This window comes from Corvus hawaiiensis, chromosome 26 (genome assembly GCF_020740725.1).
Source record: "Corvus hawaiiensis isolate bCorHaw1 chromosome 26, bCorHaw1.pri.cur, whole genome shotgun sequence".
NCBI lineage: Eukaryota > Metazoa > Chordata > Aves > Passeriformes > Corvidae > Corvus > Corvus hawaiiensis.
Genome location: NC_063238.1, coordinates 1,741,685 through 1,769,290, shown reverse-complemented (window position 1 = coordinate 1,769,290; position 27,606 = coordinate 1,741,685). Strand labels below are relative to the sequence as shown.

Here is a 27,606-nt window from a genome sequence, read left to right as displayed (position 1 = left end):
TTTAACCCTATTCCCTAATTTAAATGGCATCAACCGTACTGGGAAGAACTTCTCATGCATTGCCATTGCATGCTTTGGGGCTGTGGTATCAACTAAAATTAGATTCTACTTACAAGTCACTACTGTCAAATCACTGCCTGATAGGAGCTGACAATCTCACGGACAGTAAAGTACATCATGAAACTTGTTTTGGAAAAATGCTGTTAAGCAGAACTTGTCTAGAATGAGGACTTTCTGTTCCCTCAGTGAATATATTTTTGACTTAAAAAAAGCTTGTTTTTTTTTTTTTTTTTGGCCGGAGGGGATGTGTGTGTGTGTGTTGGTTTTTTTGTCTTTGTTCCCCTGGTGGAAACAAATAATGTGAAGCAACGGGGAATAAACTTCACTTTGTAGTCTTGGCTCAGCTAAATTCAGGAGTTTTATTCTGATGTTAATAAGGGAGAAGATTTCCTCTGCTTCTTCTGGGAATGTTGGTGGAAAACAGCAGAAAACCTATTTTGACTGAAGCAAGACTAGCACCCAGTGCCATCAAGTGACATGTGTAACTTCTCCTGCCCTTATTTGCAGTGGACATACAAACTGTATTTTATGCATGTACGAAATCCCGTTGTAACTTGTCAAACTCGAGTAACACCATTGCCACTTCCATACTGTAACCAAAATACAGTCAAACTGGTCTGTTGTTCCTTCTGAAGAAAATAGATTTTTTACCAGCAAGAGTAACATTTATTATTTGATGCCTGACAGCTGTGACTATTTAGGCACTCCTTCTCTAAACTGACAACCACTTTTCATTACATCAGCAGTTGTTGTTCATCCTGTTCAGGAGTTCAAAGGCTGTGACTTTTGACATTTCCTATCTTGGGTAAAAAATTCTGACAACACCCCCTATGTCACCTGGTCACCTGCTGTTGCCTTAGTAGATGATCTGTAACAATCCTGCTCCTTTTGTTACGTCCTTAAGGACCTCTGCAATGAAATGGTTTTTGCCAAGCTACCACGGGCATGTAGCAGGTCTACATAAACAACAACAACAATAATAACAACAACAAGAAGATGCTCACATCAACCTTAAAGTTACCTCAAATTTTGATAAGACTCAATGAACTTTTACAAGACTAACATATCCTAGCAGCTTTACAGAAAAGAAGACCAAAAGAGCAGCCAATATTCATTACAACACAAGCCTGTCAGATACAGATTGTATCCAAAGTGACCAGCACTGAACACTAGAGGAAAAGTACCAGAAAAAAAGGCTAGATTTTATTAGCTCCCAGAAATCAGCAGTTTAAAGAATTCCTGCCCATAAAGTGATTTTGAACCTTATTTGCAGACATCTGATCTCTCAGAACATGTCTAATTTGGTTTTTTTACCCCATTTTTTAAATATGTTCTTTAGAGGTGAGGTCCATATTTGAGCCAATCACCATGTGGGAACAAAGTTATTTTTGCTTGCTTCAGCTCCGCTCCCAAATAACTGAACTAGGTTTTCCTTCCTATTGACACTATTTCCAACTTTATAAGAAGTAATGTATTTTAAATTCAGATATTCCAAGTTAGAATAACTGAAAACATGGCAATAATCTGCAACACCAGGTAGAAGTGGAGACCATGATGCAGATAGGGACATCTACAGAATTCCAGCTCCTCCTGGCATATTTGCTTTACTCAGACTCTTAAACAAATGCCCTTTGAGAGCTTCCTCAGGGAAGTGTTTAATGGCAAATCCCCAGGCTTCTCTGCACCAGATGCTTGTTGAATACTTGGTCCTCTGGGATACAATTCGTTTCAGAACCTTTTCTGTACCTCCAGATTCTGACAATGACAGTAGCACACAGACTGCACTTGAGCTTCAGTTCACACTGGAGAAACCCTTGTGAATGTTTTTTGCTACTGGAGAAAAAAAAAGATCTGAAAATTGCAGGACATCTTGACACCACCAACCAGCACCTGTGGTAGTGGGGAATGAGATCTAAGTGACTTGGTAGGCATGGGCAGAGAACAAGCTCAGAGGCAGTTCTGTCCCACCTGGGTCCCTGGTACCCTCAGGCAGTGTGGTCTTGGATATGCACAAAGGCTGGATGCATGTGTGTCTGTGGAAGGGTGGCAGCAGCTTCTGGAATGTGGTTGCTCTGGTAACTGAGATCACATCCCAGAGCCCAGGGCTGGTTAGATGGCACTGGGCACCTGAGGCACATCATCCTTTCTGACTTATGGAAAAGCATGGGCAGCTAGTGTCCTTGTCCTACCTGGTATGCCTCATCCTGCAGCTTCTGCTTCAGGTACTCCTCCATTTTCAGTTCGTTCTCCAGCTGGCGGACAGAGTCGTTCTCGTAATTTTCATCATCTGCTCTGACATAAGGGTCTCCATCTTCTGTAACCCTAAAGACAATTATTAATAAATAGCCTCCTGAGATGAATGACATTCAGAGTCAATAAAACTTCCCTCTATTGTAATCTATGAGGACTGTGGGATAATTTTAGTCTAACCACACGCTCCACTGGTTAGTATTTTCGTGGCAGTGGAGAACACTTCTGATATTTCCCCTCTCCAGTGATCTGGCACTGATGAAGTACACCAAAGGGCATATTCTGCTGAAGGCAATACCCTAAGGAAATGAGCAACAAAGTTCTCAATAACTTCATACAAAGAGGCTGAACTAAAAATAACTAGAAAGATGCCTATTGTCTCTGAAAGGAATGATCAGGTTGTAAAAATCAATCTGTTTGTTCATCAATTAAGCAGGTCAACAAAAAGCATTCTGTGTTTTCCATTTACACATTTCTCCTTTTCCAGTAAGCCCCAACAGGTCCCTCAGTCTGGATAAACAGGGAATAGGACTGCAGGGCTTATTAGGGAAAACAGCTGTCCCATGGCCTCCATGCTGCCTGAGTGTACCAGGCTGGATGTGAGACAGCTCACTCCTGAGGGAGTCCTAAGTTCTGGCCTTTATTGTTTACAGAGCCCACTACTGTGTAACCATGAAACAGTCCTCACTTGGATTTATGCTTTTTTTAACCAAAAAATTGAGAGGGAGAGGAAATACTGTGTGCTGCACATTGTTTTCAAAGGAAGAAGAACGAGGTCAGGAAGGGGCATTGAGCAGGTACCCACATGTCACTGCGGATGGAGCCGGTGGCAGCAGCGCTGTGGATGTATCCTGGCTTCCGGGCATGGATCTGCGCCAGGAAAGCCTTCTCAGACGTCGGGGATGGAACCAGGTCATCAAAGTGAGTCCGTCCAAACTCAGAATCCACATTGCTCTCTGTCTCGCTGCCCACTTCTGTGAAACAAGAAGTCCCATTTAACTTTCACGAAGTAAATATGCTTGCCTATTTCTTTAAGCATTTCTCTGCTTTCCCAACCGAGAATGCCACCTCCTCACAGTGAATAAAAGCATATTATTCTACTTATATTGGCAAAGCGTAGAGTTTTCTTACTGAAAGCACCTTTTGAAGGTGCTACTGAAGCTTTTGCTTAGTTCAATTATTAGGTAGGATATTTTAATGGTAATACTACAGGTTGCATTTTACAACAGGTCCTGTATGATCTATGCTAAATCTAATTTCTAAAGAGTGAAATCCCACTCCATGTGCAATCACAGACAAAGTTTTCACTGTATGCAGCTGCACCTCTACATCCACGGCTTTGAGACCTGCTGAGTTCCAGAAGTTGTTATTTAGGGATTTTTTTAATAAAAGCATAAAAAGCTTTGAAGATATGTATTTTCCCACATCCCACTTCTTTCATATAAATGTGAAATGTCACTGTGGTGACTATTCCCCCTCGTTAGCCTCACTCACCAGAATTTAGTTCTTTTACCAAAGAAGACATGGTGTTGGTGATTGAATCTGCTGCCACCAGCAAATCATTTCTTAAGTTTCGTCTTGCACCTGAAGCAAGGGATGGACAAAGCACAGTGTTACTATTATCCACATGACATATGTTTTACTGCTGAAAGCAGTTTCGCCCCGGCTGAAATCTGTCACTGTGATAATTCAGGGTATCAAAGTCCTTACGAGGGACACGTGCAGAAGAGTTCTCTGCAGAATGGCCTCATTTACTTATGCTGTATGCAAAAGCAGAAGCCTCCCCTCATGCTTCATTTAATCACAATGCCAGATATGTGGAGATTATTCATTGCCATCAAGCTTGCATTTGTGTGGTGACACCAGCAGACTGGGCCTGGAAGATTAAATCCAGCGTGAACTCATTTACAGTGCCTGTGGGGGAGGAGAGAAGAAATGAAGTGTTTTCTCTAAGTTCCCACAGCTCTGTTTAATGACACCATTATTGCCAGGTATTTGCCAGATAATTACGGCAAATGCTGAAGAAACACACTTGACCTCATCCCTCATCAAGACTATACAGATTTCTCTTCTCTGCTCCCTCTCAGCCTCTCCTGTAGCTCAAGGACTTTCTTGTATATTCTATAATTTACTGTCTCTCTCTCTCCCCCCAACCCCCCTTGTTTTTTTTAATAAAGGAAGCACTACTGCCTCTCTAAACAGCCCCAGGCTGCTTTTAAACTCTTTCTAATAACGCATCTAGAAGTGTTTCCCTGCTGAACCTGGCAATATTCCCTTAACCATCAATCATGAGAGATTCTTGTGACCTGCATGAAATACTCCTTCCTTAGGAGGGGTCTCTGGGTAACATGTGCTTAACTGCTCCAAATCCCAAACATAGATACTATTGTTGAATAGCTGAATAATCAATATATTCCACAGAATCACCAGTCTTCCAAATGGAACTATTTACAGGAGTTGGCTACTGTAGGTTTTTTAAAACAGGCTGAATGCAAACCAATACATTTTAAAAAGTTTCTCACATCCTGAAGAGGTTTTTTTTAATGTATCCATTAGCAAAGAGTTACTGGAATGTAAATTATAGTAGGTAAACTCTTACACAAAACCACTCCTTCTCTAAAGTCTTCCCCAATTTTGTGCCTCTGAACTATTGCAAATGCTGTGAAAGAGAAACAGAAACAATGAAGAGAAAACATCATTTAACCATGGCTTGTCTGCATTATGCATATGCAGGCGGATCTCTGTTGGTGCAGCAGAGAATGGAGCCATAAAATCTCAGCCCAACCCCCCTCACAAAGTAGTATATCAAGATGTGACAGAATACTGGCTTCAAGTTCTTTGGGTCTGACCTTCCCACCTAGAGCTTACAGTAAATAATAGCACAAACCTAGGTATTTATCAAATGCAGCAGTTTTAGAATGTGATCACATAACTTCTTACATTGCTTTTGATCTTGAACAGAACACATTTCTACACTTAAAATGCATTTGCCTGAGGCAGACTTAGTGTTGTTTATGGATATTTTACTGTGGCCATTACATTATTTATCTTACCCTTAACTCTAGAAGAAGCTGTCCCATAACAGCACAGAAGCTAGGGCTCCATATTTTGCCTCTCTCGATCTTTTTTCATAGCAGAAAAAAAGGAAAACATATTGCCTGTTTCTTTTGCCACAGAAAATGAGATCAGCAGCAACCCATTATGTTGGGACCAGGAATTATGCCTGTGTTCAATACTTGAGTTGACCAGCACTTTAGGAGTAAGTTCTTGATTGCATTACAGATTCAATCTTGTCCAAAAATACACACAAAGACACAATTCACAGGAAAATCAAGGGGAAGGGTGCATGAGAGGGCTGAATGGGGTTCATGGGAAGAAGCGTGCCTCCACTGTAGCAGAGGAACTTCTGAGCTTACATTTAAACTTATGTTTAATTTGTATTGGGGAAAGAGGGAAAAAGTCTTGTTCAGATCACAGAATTGCAATTATGTAAATATTTTAGAGAGAGCAGATTAGAAAAATAAGGAATATTTCTTTATTTAGATAACACAGACTACTCACTTTCTGTGGTATTCAACATCATAGTTTAATTTGTGGCCTTAGAAATTCAAAACAGTTTAAAATTTATTCTTACTTGAAAAGAGTGGGAAGGGGATGGCAGTTTTCTGGAAATGCAAAGAAAGGGTTCACCTAGACTTTCAGACTTGATTCCTGCCTAATCTAACTGGACCTCAGTTAGACCTTCCCAGGCCCAAAGCAAAAAGACAAGGGACAACAGTCACAAGTTGCATCAAGGGATGTTCCAATCAGACAGAAGGACAAGAAATATATACAATAAGGATGGTGAAACACTGCAACAGAGAAAATGAGTGACAGAAGCCATCCAGAATTCAGCTGGTAAAGGTCCTGAATGGTCTGGTCTCACTTTGAAGCCCTCTTCCTTGGGGCAGAAGGACACACTGACTTACAAAAGCCCTTTTCACCTGAACTAATTCTATGATTGTATCATTTATTTCTAGCAAAGTCTTTATTTAAAACCAAACACACTGACAATGCCTGCTGAGGTCAATAGCAATTTTTCTGGTTAACAGAGCAGTGATAGCTGCTCTCATCATCTTGCATCAAAATTCCTTCTTACTCCAAACTCCATTAATTAGCATCACTGTCTGGTTTGTGCTTACCTGCTTGCTTTTGACAGCAAAGTTTGATGGCTGACAAAGTTGATTTTCAATGGCAAAACGCAGTTGTCACAGATATTTTTTGTTTTGCCTTGCTTTCATTGCATGCAGCTGAGAAGCTCAAGCACGTTTAGTCAGTAACCACAAGAAATAACGATTATTCAGTCTCCAGACAAGCTCTTAATGAGACTTACTTTGTGCAAAGGCTTCCTGCACGTCTCCTCCCACCCCAGTCAGAGAGTCCTGAGGTGCATGGGTCGGGGTGGAGCAGGCAGAGGCAGACCTGATGGGCATTGGAATAGGCCGGCTGATGGTGTGGCTGGGTGAGGAACGTGGGGAGCCTGCCCCCTGCGTCTGCAAAACAATCAAGGGGTTAAACAGGGGCTTTGCAAGAGCCTGCCTGCTCTCCTGGTCACCCATCCCTCAGCTTAAAGGCATCATGCTGTTTGTAGATCAGTTGGGTAATGTTAATTTTGCTAAAAGAAATAAACCAAAGTCAGTTGTTAGTTGACAGCAAGGCTTCTGTGTAGAGAAACAGTAAGTAGGAAAATATGAGTCAAGATCTGACTTCCTTTAAGCATGGGAAAATGTCAGGCAGCTGAATTAAAAAACCCCAAGTTAATAAAGACCACACTACAGACCTCTCTGCCCTCTCCCCTCTCTCAGTCCCCCAGTTCACATGCATGTCTGACAAACTGTAACCCATTCTGACTGTGAGATGGGGAAAGCTGCTGGCACCAGCACAGCTTTCAGCCTGGGCAAGGGACTGGCACAGCCCCTTTCAGCAGAGCACTGCCACTACAGCTGATCACAGCCCTGCCCTCTGCCTCCCTGCAGGACAAGTTCATGGTGCATGCAACCTCTCAGTGACATAAAGTCTGACACTTGCAATAAATAATACAAATTTCTGCTTTTTATTTGGAGCTAGAGAACTATTTAAGCCACTATTAAATTATCTGCTCCACAGGATATACTCAGGCCCTCCCAAAACACTGTGGGGATAGGGCAATATAAATTCCTGCTATGGGTTCAGCTGCTGGAAGTGAAAATGTTTTCACACCAGTCATAGAAATGTCATGCTATTAGCACCTCACAGTTAGGATCACTTAGCAGAAATTCAAGCAGACTTTACAAAATTGCAATTTTTACTAACACAGCTAGGTGAGTGATAGCAAGAGACACAGTGCTCTTCTCATCCACTGTTTCAAAATCCTGGGAATGTGTATCCATGTAAGAAAAAACAAATGCTGGAGCCCACACCAAACTGCACATGGCTTTTGACTGAAACCCAGTGTTCAGCAGATGCCAAGGATGGAGGTGGCTTGAGTGCTTTTAAAGGGGAACTGCAACCCAAGCTCCTGGTTGTTTTCAGTCAAAAGTGATCTCAGGGCTGGTGTTTCCCCTATCCTGGCTTTATTTTAAAAGTACAGGAGGATTTCTTAACTCTTCCCATGGCATTTATTTTAACTCTGGTATTGGTTGCCACTGCAGCTCTGATATCGTTTGGCAAATATGTTCTAAAAAAGACAAGAGCAGCCCACTGCAGGATGAGTGCAGCATTGCCCTTGAGATTTTTATAAATTCCTGGCCTGGACCATAAATAATGTAACAGAATACTACGCTATTTGCTCTTTTCTCCTATCACCCCTTTCTAAGAGACATTATCACCTGAAAGCCATCAAGGGCAAATTAGGTTTATGAGAAATAAGCACATTACTGATGGAAGAATGGAAGATTTAATACTTATAATTTCTTTAATGACTGGTTTTAGAACATTTAAATGATGGATGAAAGGCAAGTCAAATATATAAAGGCCAGATGCTCTCCTGTTTCTAGAATCATCTATACCAGCTCCAGAAGAAATGGAGATATTTAATCCTCCAGAGGAAGGGCCCAGAGCAACCTGGAGATGCTCCAAGGTCCTTGATCCCTGCACATCAGGCAAGGCATCCAGGATCTACAGCTTTCTTCTCTCATGCCCTGATGGAGCACATTTCATCCTCAGTGAAACACATTTGCAAAAGAATTTTTGGTTCTCAGCTCTTTGAAAGACAAGTGCCCTTTTTCACTTGCCACCTTTTTTCCTTAGCTCTCCTTTGCCTCTGATCTCTGTTCTGTGAACATCAACAACAGTGGGAACTTTCAGAGAAAGATGAGGAAAAAAACAGACAAAATTTGCTTCCTGTAATCAAGTCACATTCAGGAATGAACTTCAGAATAGGCATTTTATTTACTAAAAATAACAGGTGCCCATCAGTACTTCAGCGCTGGAATTTTCCCTTAAGAGAAATGCGAAAGCTGCTGCACACCCAGTGCTTACCCTCTGTCTGCTTTGCAGCTATGACTGAGAGCTTGTGTTTATGATAAACACAAAACGTTTGGGAAGCACAGGAAGATGAAGCAATCAGAGTCCAGGAAAAAACTCCTCACTTTTTATACTATTTGGGCAGTATCAGACAGAACTGATGAACAGCAAGTTAAAATAGGAGGACATTAGGGAACGCCTGATTTCAGAGAGGTGAAAACTTAATATATTTTACTCATCTAGATCCACCTCAGCCCAGGTTTCTGGGAATGAAGTGGTATTAGGATTGGATTCCTGCTTAGCTGTTGTCAGGAGAATTGTGGTTTTCAAAGGCTGGACCTAATGGTCTGAAATCCGCTATGACAGCCAGTCTTAACTTCTTGGTAAGGTCAGCAGAGAAGACAAGCACTGAACTGCTCCCAAACCTTGACAGCTCTACCAGCTAAGGACTAAGGCATGTTGAAAGGGGAGCTACCACAGCCACCGTGGATATTTGGATGGCTTCAGCTTTTGTGTTGTACTTGGCTGCAGCTAGCAGTGTTCTCATGCCTTTCAGGAAAACTTTCAGGTATTTTATTTAATTCACCATCCCTAGTCGAATTGCTACAGCTTTTAAGTCAACGCTTGCTAGACAGGAAAATTTTCCCACTATCAAGAGTCATGCATGCTTAGCATAAAATGCTTGAAATGAAAACCGGCTTTACGGGAGCTTTAGCCCATTGCTCCCTCTGCTGGGACTGAACTGGGATGACACATAGGGAAATCGCACAGCCTCATCAAACGACAGGGATGTGAAGAACTCATTATCCTTTCTCAAGGAAGGACAATGGAGAAATAGATAATTCATAAGCATTAGATGAATTGCAAGGCTGCTCATTCCAATTGAATTCCTCCAGAAATTAATTTAAGCCTGTTTCTCTCAACAGATCGTGAAATGGCATAGCATAATGGGGATCATTAAATGGAAATGGTGAGAGTAATTCTTTAGCATCATCACCTGGTATTCAGAGAGGCTATTACTCTTGGAAAAAAAAAAATCTCATAAAAATACCTCGTAACAGCCTGAAAATGTGCTTTCACTTACACTGTCCAGTGAACATTTTATATGATAAGGTAACTCCTGTCACAATGGAAGCTTCTCTTTTGCCAGCAGATCTTACATGGAGGTGATATTTGGTCAGATTTATTTTTTTGTGTGCAACGAACTGATGCTTACAAAAATTAGCCAAATGTTAGTTTTATGAAGGTGAGCATTACCTACAAACTCTGCATGCTGTTCTGCAGACAGAACACACCAGACTTGTGACTGCACTTCTGCTGATGAAAGCAGGAGGAAGTGCATTTTGTAAAAATGAAATGCTTTTATTGAACTCATAAATCAGACTGCTATCTGGAAAGTGACTTTTTTTTTTAAACCTAATTAATATATTTCCAAGATCTGTTACAATACCCAAAAGCTCCAAAACAACTAAATCTTCTACAATTTACTATTAGTAATGTAAATACTTCTTTTTTTTGATCCAGGTTGCAGAAAACATTTATTTTCCCAAAGACTCATGGGACTGTTCGCATCAGTGCCAATTGTAAAGATGTGCACACTATGCCCTGACTCTTCCTGGATAAAATGGGCTTTCAAACTTACTGCCCTTGTCTAATCTAAGCTCAGTTATGTTTTTCTTGAAAGTATCAGATTTCTCATTACATTTTCAAAATTTTATCTATTTAATTCATATTCTAGGTTGGTTTCACTACAGTTGAGGGGTGCTTTCTACACCTTACATGTTTTAATTTAGAGGAGTAAGTAAAAGATCAAGATTCTTTGTAGCCATGACTTACTTTCTAGAGTGCTACGATGTTTCATTGTGAAAATTGTTCCAAGACACTAATGTGGGAAATAACTGCAAAATATTAATTTTGGTCAAAAGAACACACACACACTTCTCAAGCAAAGGAAGTAAAACAAATCACAGGAACACAATCACATTTAGGAGTTAGTCAGGCCTCCAAAGTGGAGGTAACTTGCTACCTGTTTCAACTCTTCTTCCTAAAGAAAAAAGAGGATCAGCACATGAGATAAGCCAGGATGTAAGTGAAGAACAAAAAACAAAGCCAAATTTGGAGTACAGTGTTAAAAGTACAGTCAAGATAGTTGACAATATGAGACCAGGTTAAGGTACCACCTCTGCACACTCTGAAACACCGGAACAGGGCAAAGCGTTCAGAAAGCTGCTGTTGTTTCCTACCCCAGATCTTCTTTGTCCAGGCAGTGACTGACAGCAGGCAGACCTCACTGCTAGTTGTGGCACTGCAGCATTTCATGGGTAGAACAAAAAGTACCCCGCCTACTTCCAGCTCCCAAAAATCTGCTGGCTGTTCAGTGGGCTCTTCTGCTGAGGTGCCACTGATTCGTGCATTGTGGCTGCAGAAGCCTGTGTCTGAGGAGGGGCAAATGACATAAGGTGCTCAAACTCATGGTTTGATGCAAATGGATCTAAATGGATTTCAGTGAAATTCCTTCTGCTGTTATCTGAACCATATTTGACCCAAGTTGCACGGAATTTCCATGAACTCATTTTATCTGCCATAGACAACAACAAAATAGACTCCTATGCTATTCAGGGCATTTTCTTCCAATGTGAATTTCGGGCATCATCTGTCCTGAAGCACATCAGGTAAAATAGGGCTGCAAATAAAAACACATTTTCCCTCTTACCCCAGTCTGCCTTTAAAAATGCACATGCTTTTTGATATCTTCATTTTTAACTGAGATCCTTTGTTGAGACATGTTTCATCTGTTTAACAAGGGCCTGCTTCTGTACTTGTGAAACAAGTGTTGTAGGGAAAGCATCTCTAAGGTGAGAGAGGTACATGTGGTTGTCAAACGACTCATCTGACAGAACCAACTACTGAATAAGTTCAAGGAACTTTAACTTAAGGGCAAAGTTAAAGGAATAGCCAAGTGATTCTATACTGTCAGCTGCAGTGAGCAATAGTGTACAGTGCTGAGGTTTATTTTCTGACAGCCAACAGTTAACTTGTTTTACATGTCAGTTTCTTTTCTTATTCTTACTCCACTTAGCAGTAGGTGACAATGATGATGCAGCGCTGCTACAGGAACAACATCATCTGAAACCCCTGAATTAAAAGACCAAGGCGAAAAATAAAGAGGGAGAGAAGCAAAGCCAAATTTTGTAGGTAGAAACAGTCAGGTTCTGCAGTATTCTGTGGTTACATCTGCTCTCTCTCCTCTCCTCTCCTCTCTTGCTTCACTCTGTTTTCCTTGGCAGTACCAGGTGCAGCTCCTTACCTTCAGCAGCTTCATGAGGCCTTCTAACTGAACCATAAGCTCCCTTCGGCTTTCCTGGAGAGCAGACATCCTCTGTTCCAGCTCATCCTTCCGCTGTCTGAGAAACAAGCAGATCTGATCAGAGCCTGCTCCTCACAGTATCAGAGCAGCTTTTAACTGCATCATTTTCCCAGCCCTACTATGGGATGCATGCCTACAGACCACAGGAAAGCAAACACACTATGAATTCAGCACAGTGCTTAGGAAAGTGGCTATGTGAAGGCTGGGGAGTTCCCTCATACTGGGAATCGTCGTGGGACTGAAGAGTGATTAGGGAAAAGACAGACACTGATACAGACCCTTCTTCAAAGAACAAATGAGGGTCAAACAAGTTTGTGCTATATTCCCTTGTGGAAATGCCTGGCAATTTTAGCTTTGGAACTCTCTTGTCAATAACCTCACTAGCTGTCAGAAGAAATTAAAGCCATGCCCTGAAGGACAGGAAATTACAGCAGGGGCACTGAACACAGTGAGATATGAGAGAAGCTAAGAGAGTTCAGAAATTCAGACAAAAACCCACAGTGATCTGCTTTTGTTTCTACTTTTTTTTCTGAAAGCAAGAGGAAGACTATCACATAGTAGAGACATGACTGCTTGAAATTAGCTCTTTGGACTCGGAGTCCAGTGCTGGTTGTGTGACAGTGTGAATACTGAGACACTGCAAGTGTGACAGTCTCTCTGTGCCCCCATAAATCTGAACAGCTTTGATTCTGCTTTGATTCACAGCTCCACTGCACAGGATGGGGGATCAGTGTTTGCACACGTTCAATCACTAAACCGGGTGAGGTCCCCACCTAAAAACAAAATAAAATTGTTGCTTCCTGGAAGTTATGATTTAATTAACATTACTATTGAAAAATATACATATTAGGTATATTTTATACACTACTGCATTGCAAATAACATATAAACACTGTGTTGTTAGCCTTGTACTACCTACAAGATACGACAATTTAATCCCAAATGGAAAAGCACTGGAACCAACAAGACTTAAGTACATTTCCTGTATTCAGGGCAATATGAAACCCTGATTTCAAGCCTTCACTGTAAGTGAGCAACTACAGATACAGTCAACGTTGTAGATTTCTACAGGACCGCTCATGTGTGCTATCTCTCACCTATATAATAGGATCATATAGTAACACTGCCATGTTGCATTTAGTCTTCTGAAGGATTGATCTATTTCCTGCTACAAAATGCCTGTGTTGGCTTTTTTTTTCCACACACGTGTAATGGTTGGAAATGCTATGAACTGCACAAAGGCAATGGAGTTTAAGAAACTGCTAACAAAAATAAGGTCTGTGTAATTCAAAGTGGCAGGTACAGAGCTCTGCTGGGTTTTAGATTCATTCCACAGGGAGACAGGATCTGAGTAGTGTGCACTGTACAGACTACTCCTCTGATGTTTTTTTCCTGCTGTACTCAGGAGCAATTTCTTGGAAGTAAAGGGTTTTCCAGCCTGTCTCCAAGACAATACTGGTAATGTGAAGGAATGCCATGTTCAGGACTTCATTTCAGCGAGTGCCACACTACAGCAGTTGTGAAAGTAGATGTGAAAGATGCTGGGACAGGTACCCATAACATGATTTACAGATTCCAGCATTTCTTAATACAATGTGAACTAAATTGCTCTACGGCCTTAAGGACTTTAAGCCTGAAAAATCGGCAGGGTAACAGACATAAATCAGGGCTGCTATCCTGAGTCCTGCTGTTTTACACATTAAGAACAGCCTTGTGCCATCTTAAGTATCTAGGAATTTGAGGTGGTGTCAAAATTCCCCAGTAAATCCAAAGTCAGACTTTCGCCTTTCAAATGGTGAACATTTCAGAAGGAATGCAAAGCAGTTCAGACCCTCAGATTAAAAGTTATTTTCTGATTCTCACAGTGCATATTAAATCAGGAAAGATACAGTTGAGGAATTCAGCATCACTGCCCTAAGGACATCGCATGTCAAGACATCAAAGTAAGGGTATTATACTTTAATATGTGTATCAAAATTGAAAAGAGGGAAAAGTTAAGTAGTCAGCCTGCTAACACTGCACAATCATTCCTTTTTTTTTTTTTTAAGTATAATGAATTTTATTAGTCAACTACATAGAAAGCTGATTTCCTAGCTGAAAATAGACTTTAGGTTTGATGGACAAGAGCTACATTATTGGTATATTTTATAGAGTGTACATGTTTTCATGACGGTCAGTTTTATATGTCTCAGAATGTCACTTGCCTGTAGATCTCTAGAAGTAATTACATACTAAAATCACTCATAGAAATGAAAAGGCTAATTTGTATTTAGATTGGAAAGCAGAAGTAAACATTTGTTAATCAGAAAAATATTTTAGTGTGGAAAACTCCATAATAAAACTATCAAGTATTTTTAAGGAAAAAATTTTAGCACAATTTCTTACAGTAATTTCCTTCGGCTACAAATCAGACCACTAAAATATTAGTTGTGTGAGGAGTGGCTAAGTGGCAAAAAATGTTCTTCAGTCAGGGGCAGAGCAATCTAGCATTATTTCACTGGGAAGAAAGTGCTTACACTCTATTCTCTATTTATATAGAGCATTTTGAATAGTTCTTACTGGATTCTCTGTCTGGCTCTTACAACATTAACTTCAGGACTTTCAGGGAGCCTATGGATCTGGGCCAATGACAACTGTACTTCAATGTGATATACATGGAAATTAGTAAATCCAGGTACAGTATTGTAACTAACATGCACACACGTCCATATTAAAAGTTCTTAGCTTTGTGGGATAACTGGAGGAAGGATCCTCTAAATCTTCAGCAGCTGCAGATGACATTACTCCTCACCCCCACGTGACAAGGAGGATCATTCTGCAACCTGGTTTTGCACCATGAAGAGAACTGACCTCTCCTTAGAGCTCAACACATGGGGGAACATCTAATTCTGGCTGTATTTTCACGTAGTTACGTATTTTCTTTAGCATAAATGAGAAATCTTCGTGAAGGCATTTGTTCTGAACATTTTTTCCCATCTAATTAATGGCAATTGGACCAGGCTGTGGGGACCTATTCCAAATGACCTAAGGGCCTAACTCTGCAAACACTAATGCACATGCTTAACTTAATGTAGAGGAGTAATATGTGAGATTCCTCATGCATGCAGTTTAAAGCATAAGCTTAATTACTTCTAGGACAACAGGCTGCACCAAAAATGGATTAAAGATACACATTGGTTGACTTACTTTAAAGAGTCTCCAAAACCATAAGCCAGGCTTATCTCTTATTTCTTCTCTTACTGAGAATGACTGGTTGGCCCCTGTCAAGGCCAGAGGTCTTACTGCCGTGGACTTACCTCAGGAGCCGGAGCTCTGCAAGGAGAGTGGGATTTTGTTGGGCCTTCTCTGGTGTGGGCTGAGATGCTTGCTCATGTTCAAGTCGCAGCCTCTGGATCTCCTGTAGGATTTCTCTTGGGGATGAGAATAAGCAGAAGACCACAAGTCAGTAATTTTCCACAAAACCAGTTCACTGGACATTGCAAGAGGTGAAAAAGTATGACTGTATTTAGCTTTTAATCATTAAAGATGTACACAAAATGACTGGGTTGCAGCTAACCAAAGAAGCCCTCAGCAATGCGAGAGGGCTCTGGATGTTTTCTAAATAAACTCTTAGGATTTTGCCATAAAGGGAAATTTATTTCAAGACCCTCCCGAAAAACAGAGGTAGACATAAAATAGCTCTATGCTTGACTATGCTTTAATTCTTCACCATGCACATTTCCAGCACACCACAAACTTAACAAAAATTAAAGTAACCTTTCCGGACATTGTTGAGTATCAGAGAAAATATTTAGCACTTAAAAAAGTATTTCTAATGTAAGTAAAGATGTGAGAGCAGTTGACAATTCACGGCGAAGCACTTTAACAGGACTTCTTACAACTGGCTTGTCAGCCCTGGAGTGCTGCCAAAAGGCTAATACTAAGCTTCACAGCAGAAGGTTGAAACCTTTGTGAATTTTGTTTCTTCTTCACAATGTGCTGGAAGCAGACAGTCAGGAGGCAGCCTCAAACTATGAAAGGCAAATAGAGGCTGGAGCTGGTGGTGCTCATTACACGGTGACAGAAGGCAGTGCAGAGTTTGGAATAGGAAACCATCTGGTCTGGGCTGGCCTCTGTTTTACAGTCCGGCACTAAAAGCAGAGCTCTGCTGCCATACATTTCATGGCATGAGGCAGTCTGGTAGCCAGGGCCAGGTTCTCTGCTGTTGACAAACGGGCATCACTACTTTTTGGGGCAGGCTGGCCTATTTCTCCTGGACACTCTCTCTCAGTCTTGGTCACATCTGTACCTCCTGTCTCATTTGATTAGCAGCCTAACTGGCTGCTAATCTTCCTGCAAACCTTTCCCAGGCAGACTGTGTTCTGGAGAGCTTTAATCATCTTTTTCCCAAATAAAAGCAGGGGAGCATAACATTACAAGCATGACTGATCCTTTTATCATTTCATGTTATAGTGCTACTGAGAATCCAACTGAAAGTTAATCCGGTCTTGAAACAAGACAGGCTTTTTTTTCTAAACTCTTAACAAACAGCAGCTGCAAACAGTAAAGTATCCATGATTACATCATGTCATTGGACAGTACACTTATTAAAACAGGGGGTGGTTATGGATTTCAGAGCCTTTATCATATTGTGTGGACCTTTCTGTGCTATGGTTTTTTTGTAGGGGGAGATGTCTGTGCCTGTATAAGCACACTGTACAGGTGTAGGTGGTAAAAAATGCTAAGAAACAAGCACATATGTAATATATGGGACTGAACAAAACCAGGTACTTAGTGGATGCTTACCGGTTTTTATTTTCAAGCTCTGCAATCAGCTGCCTCTGTTGCTTGTTTGCATCGATGGTGAAGGAGATATCTGATGCCCCTCTCTGCTGACTCGGCTGCTGTTGTAAAACAGAGAAGGCTGCATTGAAAGAGGAATAGCCAGCATGCACCATGAGTTCAACACAGATCTGTTCTGTGAAATCTGTGTACAGAAAGTGCAGTACCAAGCTTGCCTACACTAAAAAAAGAGCATTCATGTTGTGCTCATACCAGTATGGAACCATTGCTAGTGAAAGCAGAGTAAGTGCTAGAGTAAATAAGACTCAAGTGTTTAGCATCCTGTCATTCACTGCTTTTTCATGCAGCTTCATCTGAACCAATTGTAAAAGGCAATGACACTGCTGCAGGCAGTTGCTGTAATGTGGCTCTTGATTTTGATGCTACAGACAAGAGGAATACACTGAAGCAAAAACCAGTGTCTGCCTCCAGAAAGAATGGGATGTGTTTCCAGTGCAGTGATGCTTCACTCTCTTGAAAGGATGGTTTTACTTTCAGCTTGAAAGCAGTACTCATCAGTCTGGCTGTTTTCCTATATGCTCTCATGACACTTCAGAACACCTCTTTCCCCAGTCCTTCAGGCACAGGAAAACTTCTTTTTCCCCCAATAAAATGAGATGGGAATTTGTCTCTTACCAAACTAGGCAGTGCTCACTACAGCTTCACTGGACCATGCTCTTTTTGCATGTCTATCAGCAATAACCAATTACTGTTTTCCTTGTTCACACTCCTGTATTTCAGTATTGTAGCAATGACAACACAGAGCAGGACATTTAAAAGTATCACAACTACCAAAGATATCCATTTATTTTTAACTCCAACCTGAAAGAATCAGGTATTTAAAAATACTCTGCTGAGTTACTGCTGTGATATGAGGGTTTCTCACCACAAAAAGCCCCGTGTAGTGTAACTCTGGAGCACTATTTTATGTGGTGCCAGGCATCTCCTCCACCAGGAGGTGGACCCTCAAAAAGGATGAAGATACATCTCAATAGCCTAGCAAACCTAACAAAGGTTAGGACTGTCTATGGGGAAAGGACAGTATGTCTCCCTTGTAACCACATACTATTTTTTCTGCCATGGATACATTTTCCCATTAACACATCAACCACAGGGAAGCAGAACAGTGCATAAAGAAGAACTGATACACGCTGGTGGATGTCATGACTCATACAGGAGGAATCAGGATCTTTATCCTGAATGCCCACTGTTATTAATATATTTAGTTCCTTAAAAAACCAGAATGACCATTGGCAAAGCTTTAAAAATTTCCACTGCCCCTCCTGGGTGTCACTCTTTTGCTTGGAAAGATTTCTGTCTATAGAAACCTTCTCTTTTCCTTCTGTCTCTTTTGTTCAAAGACCACAGATGGATGGCAATGAGAAATTCAGTATTTTCCTTCAAGTCAGCTCTGTTTATACTGTTTTCCCCCCACATCAAGGACACATGTTATATGGAACTGATGTCAACCAATTTTTAACCAGAGACATTATTAATGGGAAATCTTGTTTCCGTAAAGAATTACTGTCATTCAGAAATAAGACCATCATCTACAGGTTGCCTTAAATTTGAAACACCGTGTCACATGTTTGGACTCGGCTGGCAGAACAGGAGCACCCCTCTCTTCCCAGGCAGCTGCAGGCAGTGTGAAATCTCCGTGACAGAGTCTGCACAGGGCAGCAGATTCATCTCCACCTGGCGTGAACGTGACTCAGAATCTTTACACGACGTGTGGTACCCAATTTCACCCTTTCAATTGACCCCACAGTGTAAATCTCAGTGTGAAAATGTTTCTGGGCACTCCAGACCAGCTGCTTTTCACTTAACTGTCATTCATGGTCCCTTGTTCTACCAAATGGGCTGAGATCGAAAAAAAGTAGCTATGCTAACCTTTTATGTACCATTTAAGATTTTATATACTTTGATTAGGTTCCTGCTTCATTCTCTCTTGTTCCTGAATGCAGTTAGTGAGGTTTTAGCCTGTCATCACCTTCTATCTTTGGATACAGAGAGCGGAATAATCATTGCTCTGAAATGAAAATGGGAGCCAGGGCTAATGCAGGGGGTCATTACAGTCATCCTGCTGAAGAACATTCTTTAATATCCTTAGTACTTAGGGCCCCAGTTGCTGTGATATTTCAGCTAGAGAGTAAAATGGATTCACCATCCCATTTTTCCAATGCAGTAAATCATTAACCTTTAACCAAAGCTAGTCCAGACAATATTTTATAGTCCTTCCTGAGTTCAAGATGTCAGATTCCCTTTGATGCAATTATTTAAATACCACTGCATTAGTATATCGATTATATGCATTAGTATGTGGATTCTTTGGATTAAACGGACTGCATAAAAGTGTTATTATTAAAGCATAACAGCCTCTGATGAAAAGGATAGGGAAAAATAATCCATTAATCATTACACTGTCAGATGTAATTTCCCTGATCTTGCCAAGCCCCTGGAACATGACAGAAGGAAAGTACCTTCCTTTAATTAAAACACTTACTGATGAAGAAGTTTCTGCTGCCAGCCTTGCTGCATACCTGGCGATCAGCTTGTGTTCTTCATCCAGGCGACTTGCACTGTCGAGGACGCTGCTCAGGGGGAGGGGGAAACAGCAAGACAGGATTATACATGGCAAAACCCCATTGCCTCAGTCCCACCACCACCTCACACCCCCACAGTACAGAACAAAGGAGCAAACCACCACCAAACTAGGAACAGCTGATGTTAACCGAGCAAAGGGGAGAAGGGGGAGGGCAATTTCCCTAGAAAGATCAGCTCTAAGGGCCCAGGCAGCACCTTCCCCTTAGGGGGAAAACAGCAGCAGTTTGCAATCCATAGTAAAGGTTGTACAGGATGCAACGTGCAGACTGTTCTGCCCAAAAAGGGTTGGGAGGTGGTTAGGACCACCAGTCAGCATTTATTTTATATCTCAGCTTTGTCACCTCACCTGGAAGAGTGATAACTTTTTGGACAGCAGATTAGCAGGAACCTCAGTGTTTGTTGAGAAAAACTTTAGAAGCTTTGTCAGACTTGTAACAGAAAACAATATTTAGGACAGTTTTGCAGGGCACTTACCAAGGTCTCATGGATCACTGTTTGGAACCACTGATCTAGGAACTTATAATCAGACTTTCTCTTTTATTCTTGGTATTTGGGAGCAAGATTTCAAAGAGTCACATGACTGTGATCCACAAGTGTAAAAACTAAACAGAAAATATGCTGAATTCCTTTAAAATATTTCACCTTATTTTCTGCCCTTAAGAATATAAAATGCAAATATTTCAGGTTAATCCTTTTAGAGCTGTCCTTATTTTAAATGGAAGCTATTATTTAGCCAGATGAGCAGGAAAAAGGTACTATAGTGAGAACCTTCACTATTTCTAAACATTTAGAAGTTTGCAGAGAGCCATCAAAACTAATAAACTGACAAAACCAGAAACCTGAAAAGGACTTAGTTGACCCTGGATAAGCCTGGGCCTTAGCATCCTATACTGCATTACTTTTAGTATATATAGGAGAGGAAACAATGAAGTCCCTAAGAGAAGAATGCTTTGCCGTGTAGAATACAAGGCAGCTGGTGGACTATCCCAGACACAGGTAAGTCTGGCCTCTTTTCTTATCCCTTGGCAACTGTATGATGGTTTTTGGCTAAAGGGAAACAGGCACAAATCTCCCTGCCCACGGGCTCTTCTGGGCATGCAACTGGTTGCTGGCAAATGAGCTTCACATTTCAAAAGAGTCTGGGCATGGGATTTATATTCTGATTTTTTTCTCAGAAATTGTACCTTGAACTTGAAAAGCCTTCCAGAGGAAAATGGCACTTGTGCCAAAAGCTCTGCTTTTTGAAGAACTGATATATTTAAAAGGAATATTTCTCTAAAACTTCTCAGTGAGCTCCGTGTCCCTCAGGGAACTACAGTGCACATGTTTTGGTTGGCTTGATTAAATCCACCAGGATTTAAACGTTACGTTTGGAGGATGAGCAGAGGTCCATATTCAGTGATCATTAAACTAAAGCTGGGTGTCATGTGGATTTGCTACAGCTTACTGATGCAAGAGAAAAGAGACAAACATCATCTTTTTCTCATTCTGATAATAACCTGTGAGACCACAAACACAGTTTAGAAACATAGTAAAGCTCTGAAAAGTAAGACACAGAGAGGTTCTATGTAAACAAAAATTGTGCTGCAGACTGCATGTGAGACTTCTGGGGGTAGATGAACATTTCTGGTTTTGGTTATGTTCATTTTGTTACAAATATAGGCTTAATTTTATGCTTACTGAGATTCTGGTGGGATAACTGATATACCTTCTGAACAGACCAAAGCTAAAGGCAATTTTCTAAATTTATACAGCTCTGCATCTTACATACTTATGCTTACTGTCTAATATGTCATCCAGATAAAGAAAGGGGTGAGCAACTCTTTCAGACACATAAAATTATGTAAACTGGGTAATAAGGGCTACTTTTATGACAGTTTAATTAATTTTTAATTTTACCATAATGACTAAAACATTGCATCCTAACAGATGGTTGTGAAAACAGCAAGCATTCAGCATCAACTCTCCTTTTTATGGCAATGTGCAGCCATATTATCCATCTTGAAAAAATGGATTATAGTTCCACTTGTTGGCATAATACAATCTGCACCGCAGTTCTGAGATGTAAGCTAACACTTAAGAAAACTGCTTTACTGAATGAACCAAGCCCCTGCAGCTTTTTGAGTCTTACTTGTATTTAATATCTGTGATATATATTTATGTGTGGATGGATGTCATAAAGTAGATGTAGCAATGAGTCAAATTTGGTCTATGAATGCCACAAATCACTAACCCCAAAGCTCTAAAAATTAAATTTCAATGTCTGGGATAAATTTACTTCTGGAATATACCTATTCTATGTGACCATTAAGCACAGAAGTATGCATGGCAGCATTAGCCTCCACTGCCAAGAATTTTATGTCTCAGAGTTCTCAGATTTACTGTAATTCCCTTCTGTTCTACTTCACCAACTTCACAGACAACCACACAGTGATACAGTAAGACAATTGTATACAAAGGGTTTAAAATGTTATGAATACACGTGCACAATTTGGGACCTCAGGGGAAAGATTCAGGCATCCTTTTGAGAGAAACTGGACATTTTGCATACAAATGTCCTACTGTTGTTCCTTCTTCTCTAAAAAACACTGCTTCTCCATTAGTGATCATTTCTTTAAAGACCTTACAATTATTAGCAGTAATTGGTCTGGCATCTATCACCATTCAGCTGGAGAGTGAATATGCAGTATTATCACCTGTACAATAGGACTTCTGTGGTCTAAGGTAGCTCCATAAAAAAGTGATCTCAAAGCTGCAGGCAAAGGATGAAAAACATGAGAACCTATGAGCGAAGGAGTGACTCTGGAGGATCTTTGCTACTTCTCAGGCTTCTGATGTGTCAGACCAGCCTGTTCTGCAGCAGGCATGCCACAATAGCTGATGTGGATGCTCCCTGCTGGTCTTACAACTATGTCACCACTGGTTAGATGAGTCTCTTGTGAAATTTTTGCAATAGAGGTATCAGTGTGGTCTTCATGACATGCTCTTATCCCACAAAGCCTTGCTTAATAAATAATTTGGTCTAAAAAATAAAAATTAAAAGGTTGGTTTCTAAGCCCCAGGGCTGTAAAAAAAACCCCACACAAATCCTACCAGCAACACACCAAATGTATTCTGAGGCCTCTTTAACTGTTACACTTTCAAAGTTGGCCTGGTTTTAAGACACTTTAAACTGAGACAAATCATCTGAGTCCTCTGCTACTGTTAATTTGCCATTTCCTTTAAAACACCAAGATTTTACCACCAAAATGTTGTAATACTCAGCTATGTGGGAAAAATTACAAAAACTAATTCTGTTCAATGGAGCCAAATGTCTACACATTTCCTCTGTAGCAATTGGTCTCTGAATGGTTTTCCTCTTTCAAAGTAAGATTAGACCAGCCTTCCTAGCTAGAGTTGTGCACACCCCCTTAATAAATGTTTTTAAAAATGCCACAGAATAGCATGGCACTTTTATATAGAAATAGAACTCACATAGTACTATGCAGTATAACATAAAACCCTCAGAAAACAGCTTTCTATGGAACCAAAATAACCTCTTACTTTTATCTTTTTTTTTTCTGTACTTGTAAAGAAAAAGACTGATATATATGGAATTAATATTCAAAGCTAGGCAAAGTCTCTAACTTACAAAAATGAAAACTATTTGCAGTTAAAAGTTCTTTTTTAGAATCAGACACTAAAGGTAAACTAAAGTAAGTATCAAATATTGGTTTTAAATACTAAAAAAGACTTTGCAATTAAACTATTCAAAACATCTGGCTAAGGGCTATTTTTTCTACCCATACAGTTACTATAAATAATGAATTAATTCTTCCTCTTGTTTATTAAATTGCTCTGGAGTACTGGTTTCTAAAAAATCCTCAAATAGCTTATTAGCCGCTGGTAGAAGGAAAGGAAAACTTCTACTTGCAGTATCAAATAATTGCAGATGAAAAATAAAGATAAGCAGTGAAAATTAATTAAATGAATTAAAAATACACCACAAAGCCCAAAATATAAATACTAGCTGCACTTAAAACAGGAAAAAAAGGGTATACTGGGTTATATTGGACTGCTGATTAGCTGTAAATTAGCCTGCCTTAATATCTGAAAAAACCCAAACCTTGTTTTGTTTTGAAATGTCACTATACAGCTCTTCAGATAATTTTATGTATTATACTCAAGAAGTATCTCTGTAGGTTTTTCTTGCAGATAAAGCTCCTGCTACAATCATTCCTCTTTTCATCTTTGGTTGCCAGAAGCACTTGAATTATCTGATGTCTGGGTAGGTACAGGTAGTATTTTGCAGGCAGATTGAACAGCAGAGCTGGCCAGCTGCAACCTCTCCCAAATCAGAAGCTACCTCATTTTGGTTAACTACATGCTTTACTCAGGTTACCAAATCTTCTTAAGATGCAGAGTGAAATAACTTGAACTCAGCACCATCCTGACACAAGTGTGTGGGTTTTGAGGAACCTGCATCCAGCCACTTCGGGGGACGGGCAGGAGAAGTACAGCTTTGCCTGAAGATACCACGCCAGACTTTGAGATGCAGCAGCTGAGCTTCCTGCAGAGGTCTCACCTACTCTTCTGGAAAGTGGCTTCACACAAGACTTTGTTCTTGTCTTTGTCAAAATAAAAACATTCTATTTCTCTACTAGCAGTCTCAGTCCAACAACACAGAAACAGGCAATGCAGTATGGCCTGATGCTTGACTAAGACTGCTGTCCCTCTAGGTTATGTTTCTGTCAAAATCTAATTATACAAATAACTGAGATTGCTTCTCTTTCAGGATGCTGTGACTGCAGTGATTTAATGTCAGTAATCAGATGTTATGTACTATGCTTTGCATCAGTTATTTAAACAATTAAGGCCATTATCAGTCACTCCCCAATTCATTCCTCAAAACCAAATAAATGTTGGCTATCATGGCATATGATGTGTATATGCATATTTGGAAACAAATGTGCTATGACTTGGTGAGGTTGGCTCAAAGCCTTGAGGGAACAGGTTGGAATATAAAGAATGGAGGATGAAAACAGCAAAGATGAGGTGAGGCACCCACAAAGAGGTCTCGTGAGGAACTGGTAGCCCTCACTGAAGCTAAATGAATCCTGTACATGGCATCCAAAATGCCTTGCCTGGAAAACCAGCCTAGCACCAAGAATTACCCTAAACCATGCCCACTCTTCACTCACCTCCTGAACAACAACCATATCAAGTCAGTCACTCATGGTAGCCAGGGCCACATTTCCCTCTCCTTGTCAAACCAGACCAAATGGTAGCATATTCCTGTCCTCAGTCATGGGTGGGCAATGACTGGTCACACACACGCCCCCAGTAGCTTGCTTTCACAGCCGCAGTGTCAGTTTTCCTCAATAAGCCTGATTTCTGGAAGTGCTTCTTCAGGAATTAAATTCCCCTTGAAAATGTTTTTGTTTAAGATAAATGGCTTTCATTTTCCTCACTTAAACATACTTTGCCTTTTCAGCCCCCACCACTGGGCACATTCCAGTGGGCTACAGAGTAGAGAAGCAGATCCAGGACAATGGAGGCAGACTTTCTTACCCACTGGGCATGACAAATTACTGGAACAAATAGGAGCTACTTGCAGAAGTGAATTTTTTAAGACTGCAGAGAACCATTGCATTCACTCTCCTAAATGAAGTTGCTTGTTGCCTCCATACTGGAGAAAATGGAGACTTTCTTCTAATGCAGCAAATATTCTGCAGTGGCAGCACAGGAAATGGAAGGGTTTCTTATGAGCAAAATAAACCCCTTGAGTATAGTTTTGGTAGAAACACTGTGCAGTTTTCTGCTCAGCATCACCTTTTCTAGGGCCATATACCACACTGCTCACCATCTTGCTGGTACAGGGCTGCAAAGTCTATGGAATTCTGTTGCACTTGGAGAGGTGAGGCAGGGTTTCCCTTCCCCGGCGTGGCAGGCTGCAATGCCAGCATCTCAAGTGCCAAGACAGCTGATGGGTTTAGGAGACAAAGCTCTATAATCACTCCAGCAGAAACAATAGATTATGTTCAAGACACACATTTAAAACCCCTGAGTCAAAATGAGAGAAGGGAAAATATGTATACAAGATTCAAACAATGCAGAAATCAGGCAGATTTAAAAGCAATGCCTGACACGTAAAAATCAACACCAATTTCTCTCACTAGGTTAATAAGAAAATTATTATCATTATTTATGTACTATTACAATTTCTAACTTTCAAGGAAGGTGAAGCTACATATATATATGATCTCAAAAACTAATACCTTGAAAACATGGGCTTGTTTAAGCATTGTTGTGTGAAGATTTCTGCACCACAACAAAGTCCTGCACTGCCTAGAGCTCAGTATCCCAAACAATTTGCACAGCCATTCTCAACTAAGCAATTATTTGCAATACTTAGCAGTAACCTGCTGACCTCGGTAGAGAGAATAGCAATAAATGCCACAATCCACCAGCTTTGGGAGGACATACCCCATATTCATACACATTCACTTCAGGCTTGTGCTCATGAAGAGCTGCTCCAGCTCGTGGCCAGGAGGAAACAGTGAGAGAATCTGGCTGAGCAAGGTCCCTTTCCTGGGTCCCCCAAAGGCGCCAAACCTGCACTAACCGTGCGGGGTTGCTCTGTAGCATGTTGACATACACCCCGATGAGCACGTGTTCATCAGCCAGCCTGTCTGCAACATCGAGGCTGTACTGTAACCTGAAACGGGGGTGGGGAGAGGGTGTGATGCACACAGACACAGAGATAAACAGAGAGCAGGAGCAAGTGAGACTGTGAAATGGGAATCTAGGAATTAATACTTCAGCCTTCTTAGAAAAAACATCAAAACAACACACCACGTGCGGAAATTACTCTGTTATTATTTTAATTTACATGTTTAGTATTTAGTGATTTAGGATGGTAGCATCCCACTTGATGACAGAGCCAGCCTCAGAAATCAGTGAGATGCCAGATCAGGCCAGGGACTGAAGCTCTGGAGCTATACAGTACCATTTATTACAAAATACAGCAAATTGTGAGGTCAGCATTATTTGTTTTACTATACTATATATTGCATACAAACATGAATATAGGTATGTAACATACATGACTGACACACTGAATTCACAAGCTGGATTTGCTTGGAAGGGTCTGATCAAGACTTTATGTATCCAGGCGTACATAAATATATTTAAACACGCCCAACTTAGCTCACAGGGTTAATTGATTATCACAATTTTCTCAGGAAAGATGTATATAGAAAACATTAAAAGTGGGAGGAATAGAGGAAAAGGTTTTGGTTTAGCTGTATTAGTGCAAGTTAAGAACATACTCTCTCTTTAACTTACCCTTTGCCTTTCAAGAAAGCTGGAGCAGCCCTAGCCAGCTGTTTGCTCTGCTCTACTTCAGTATTCTTGGAAGGAGAGCTAGTTAATAAGACAGGAAAACTAAGAAGAGGGTAAACAGTGATGTCTGAAATTCATTATAGAACAGAGTTTGGAGAAGCTTGTTCGAGTGTCCTGGACTGAATAAAAATAACAATAGAAGCTTTAAAGAAATTCTAGAAAACTTCAGGAAATGCAAAATCAAGAATTACGAGTTTTCCCTCCTGTTCTCCAAAAGCAAACTATTAAAGCCTCCACTACAGAAATGACAAACAAAATGTGTTTCTCTCACAAATGGAGAGATGAAGGCTTGTGTATTTTCCAGATGGAGTCCGAGATAAACGCGATCTCAAATGCTGCTTTCAAGCTGGGGAAGTTTCACCATAACAGCTAAATTGCTTTTCCCCACATTAACTGTAAGATGGTTTCAATTATCTATGGAAAGGCATTTTTTTAGATGCAGTGATGGGATACAGCAGTTTAATTTTTAGAAGTACTGTTCTTCTGTTGATTTAAAATAATATATAGTTCACCAAACACACTTTTTTCCCTAATTACAGTATTTAATGGATTGCAGTAGCTGCATCTTTCCCAACACTTAAATATCCATGTTAACAAGCTACCGCTGCCTAAAAATGGGAAACATTGAAAATGTTGTT

General features: G+C 40.6%; 1 protein-coding gene across 18 annotated transcripts in view; it reads right to left on the bottom strand.

Annotated features, from left to right (window-relative positions):
* The window catches only part of DTNA (dystrobrevin alpha), a 223,487-nt gene that overhangs the window by 10,511 nt on the left and 185,370 nt on the right, over nt 1-27,606 (bottom strand). For 7 of the 18 annotated variants that reach the window (XM_048329114.1, XM_048329116.1, XM_048329115.1 and 4 more), the window contains 11 exons: nt 26,912-26,989; nt 26,190-26,282; nt 19,485-19,572; nt 16,946-17,043; nt 15,457-15,570; nt 12,101-12,197; nt 10,820-10,837; nt 6,683-6,842; nt 3,805-3,894; nt 3,116-3,284; nt 2,250-2,382 (listed from right to left, as the gene is read on the bottom strand). In XM_048329114.1, the coding sequence (XP_048185071.1) occupies nt 2,250-2,382; nt 3,116-3,284; nt 3,805-3,894; nt 6,683-6,842; nt 10,820-10,837; nt 12,101-12,197; nt 15,457-15,570; nt 16,946-17,043; nt 19,485-19,572; nt 26,190-26,282; nt 26,912-26,989 (1,138 nt within the window). The remainder of the gene's footprint in view (nt 1-2,249; nt 2,383-3,115; nt 3,285-3,804; nt 3,895-6,682; nt 6,843-10,819; nt 10,838-12,100; nt 12,198-15,456; nt 15,571-16,945; nt 17,044-19,484; nt 19,573-26,189; nt 26,283-26,911; nt 26,990-27,606) is intronic. The other 11 variants (XM_048329120.1, XM_048329121.1, XM_048329124.1 and 8 more) reach the window with 5 other exon arrangements.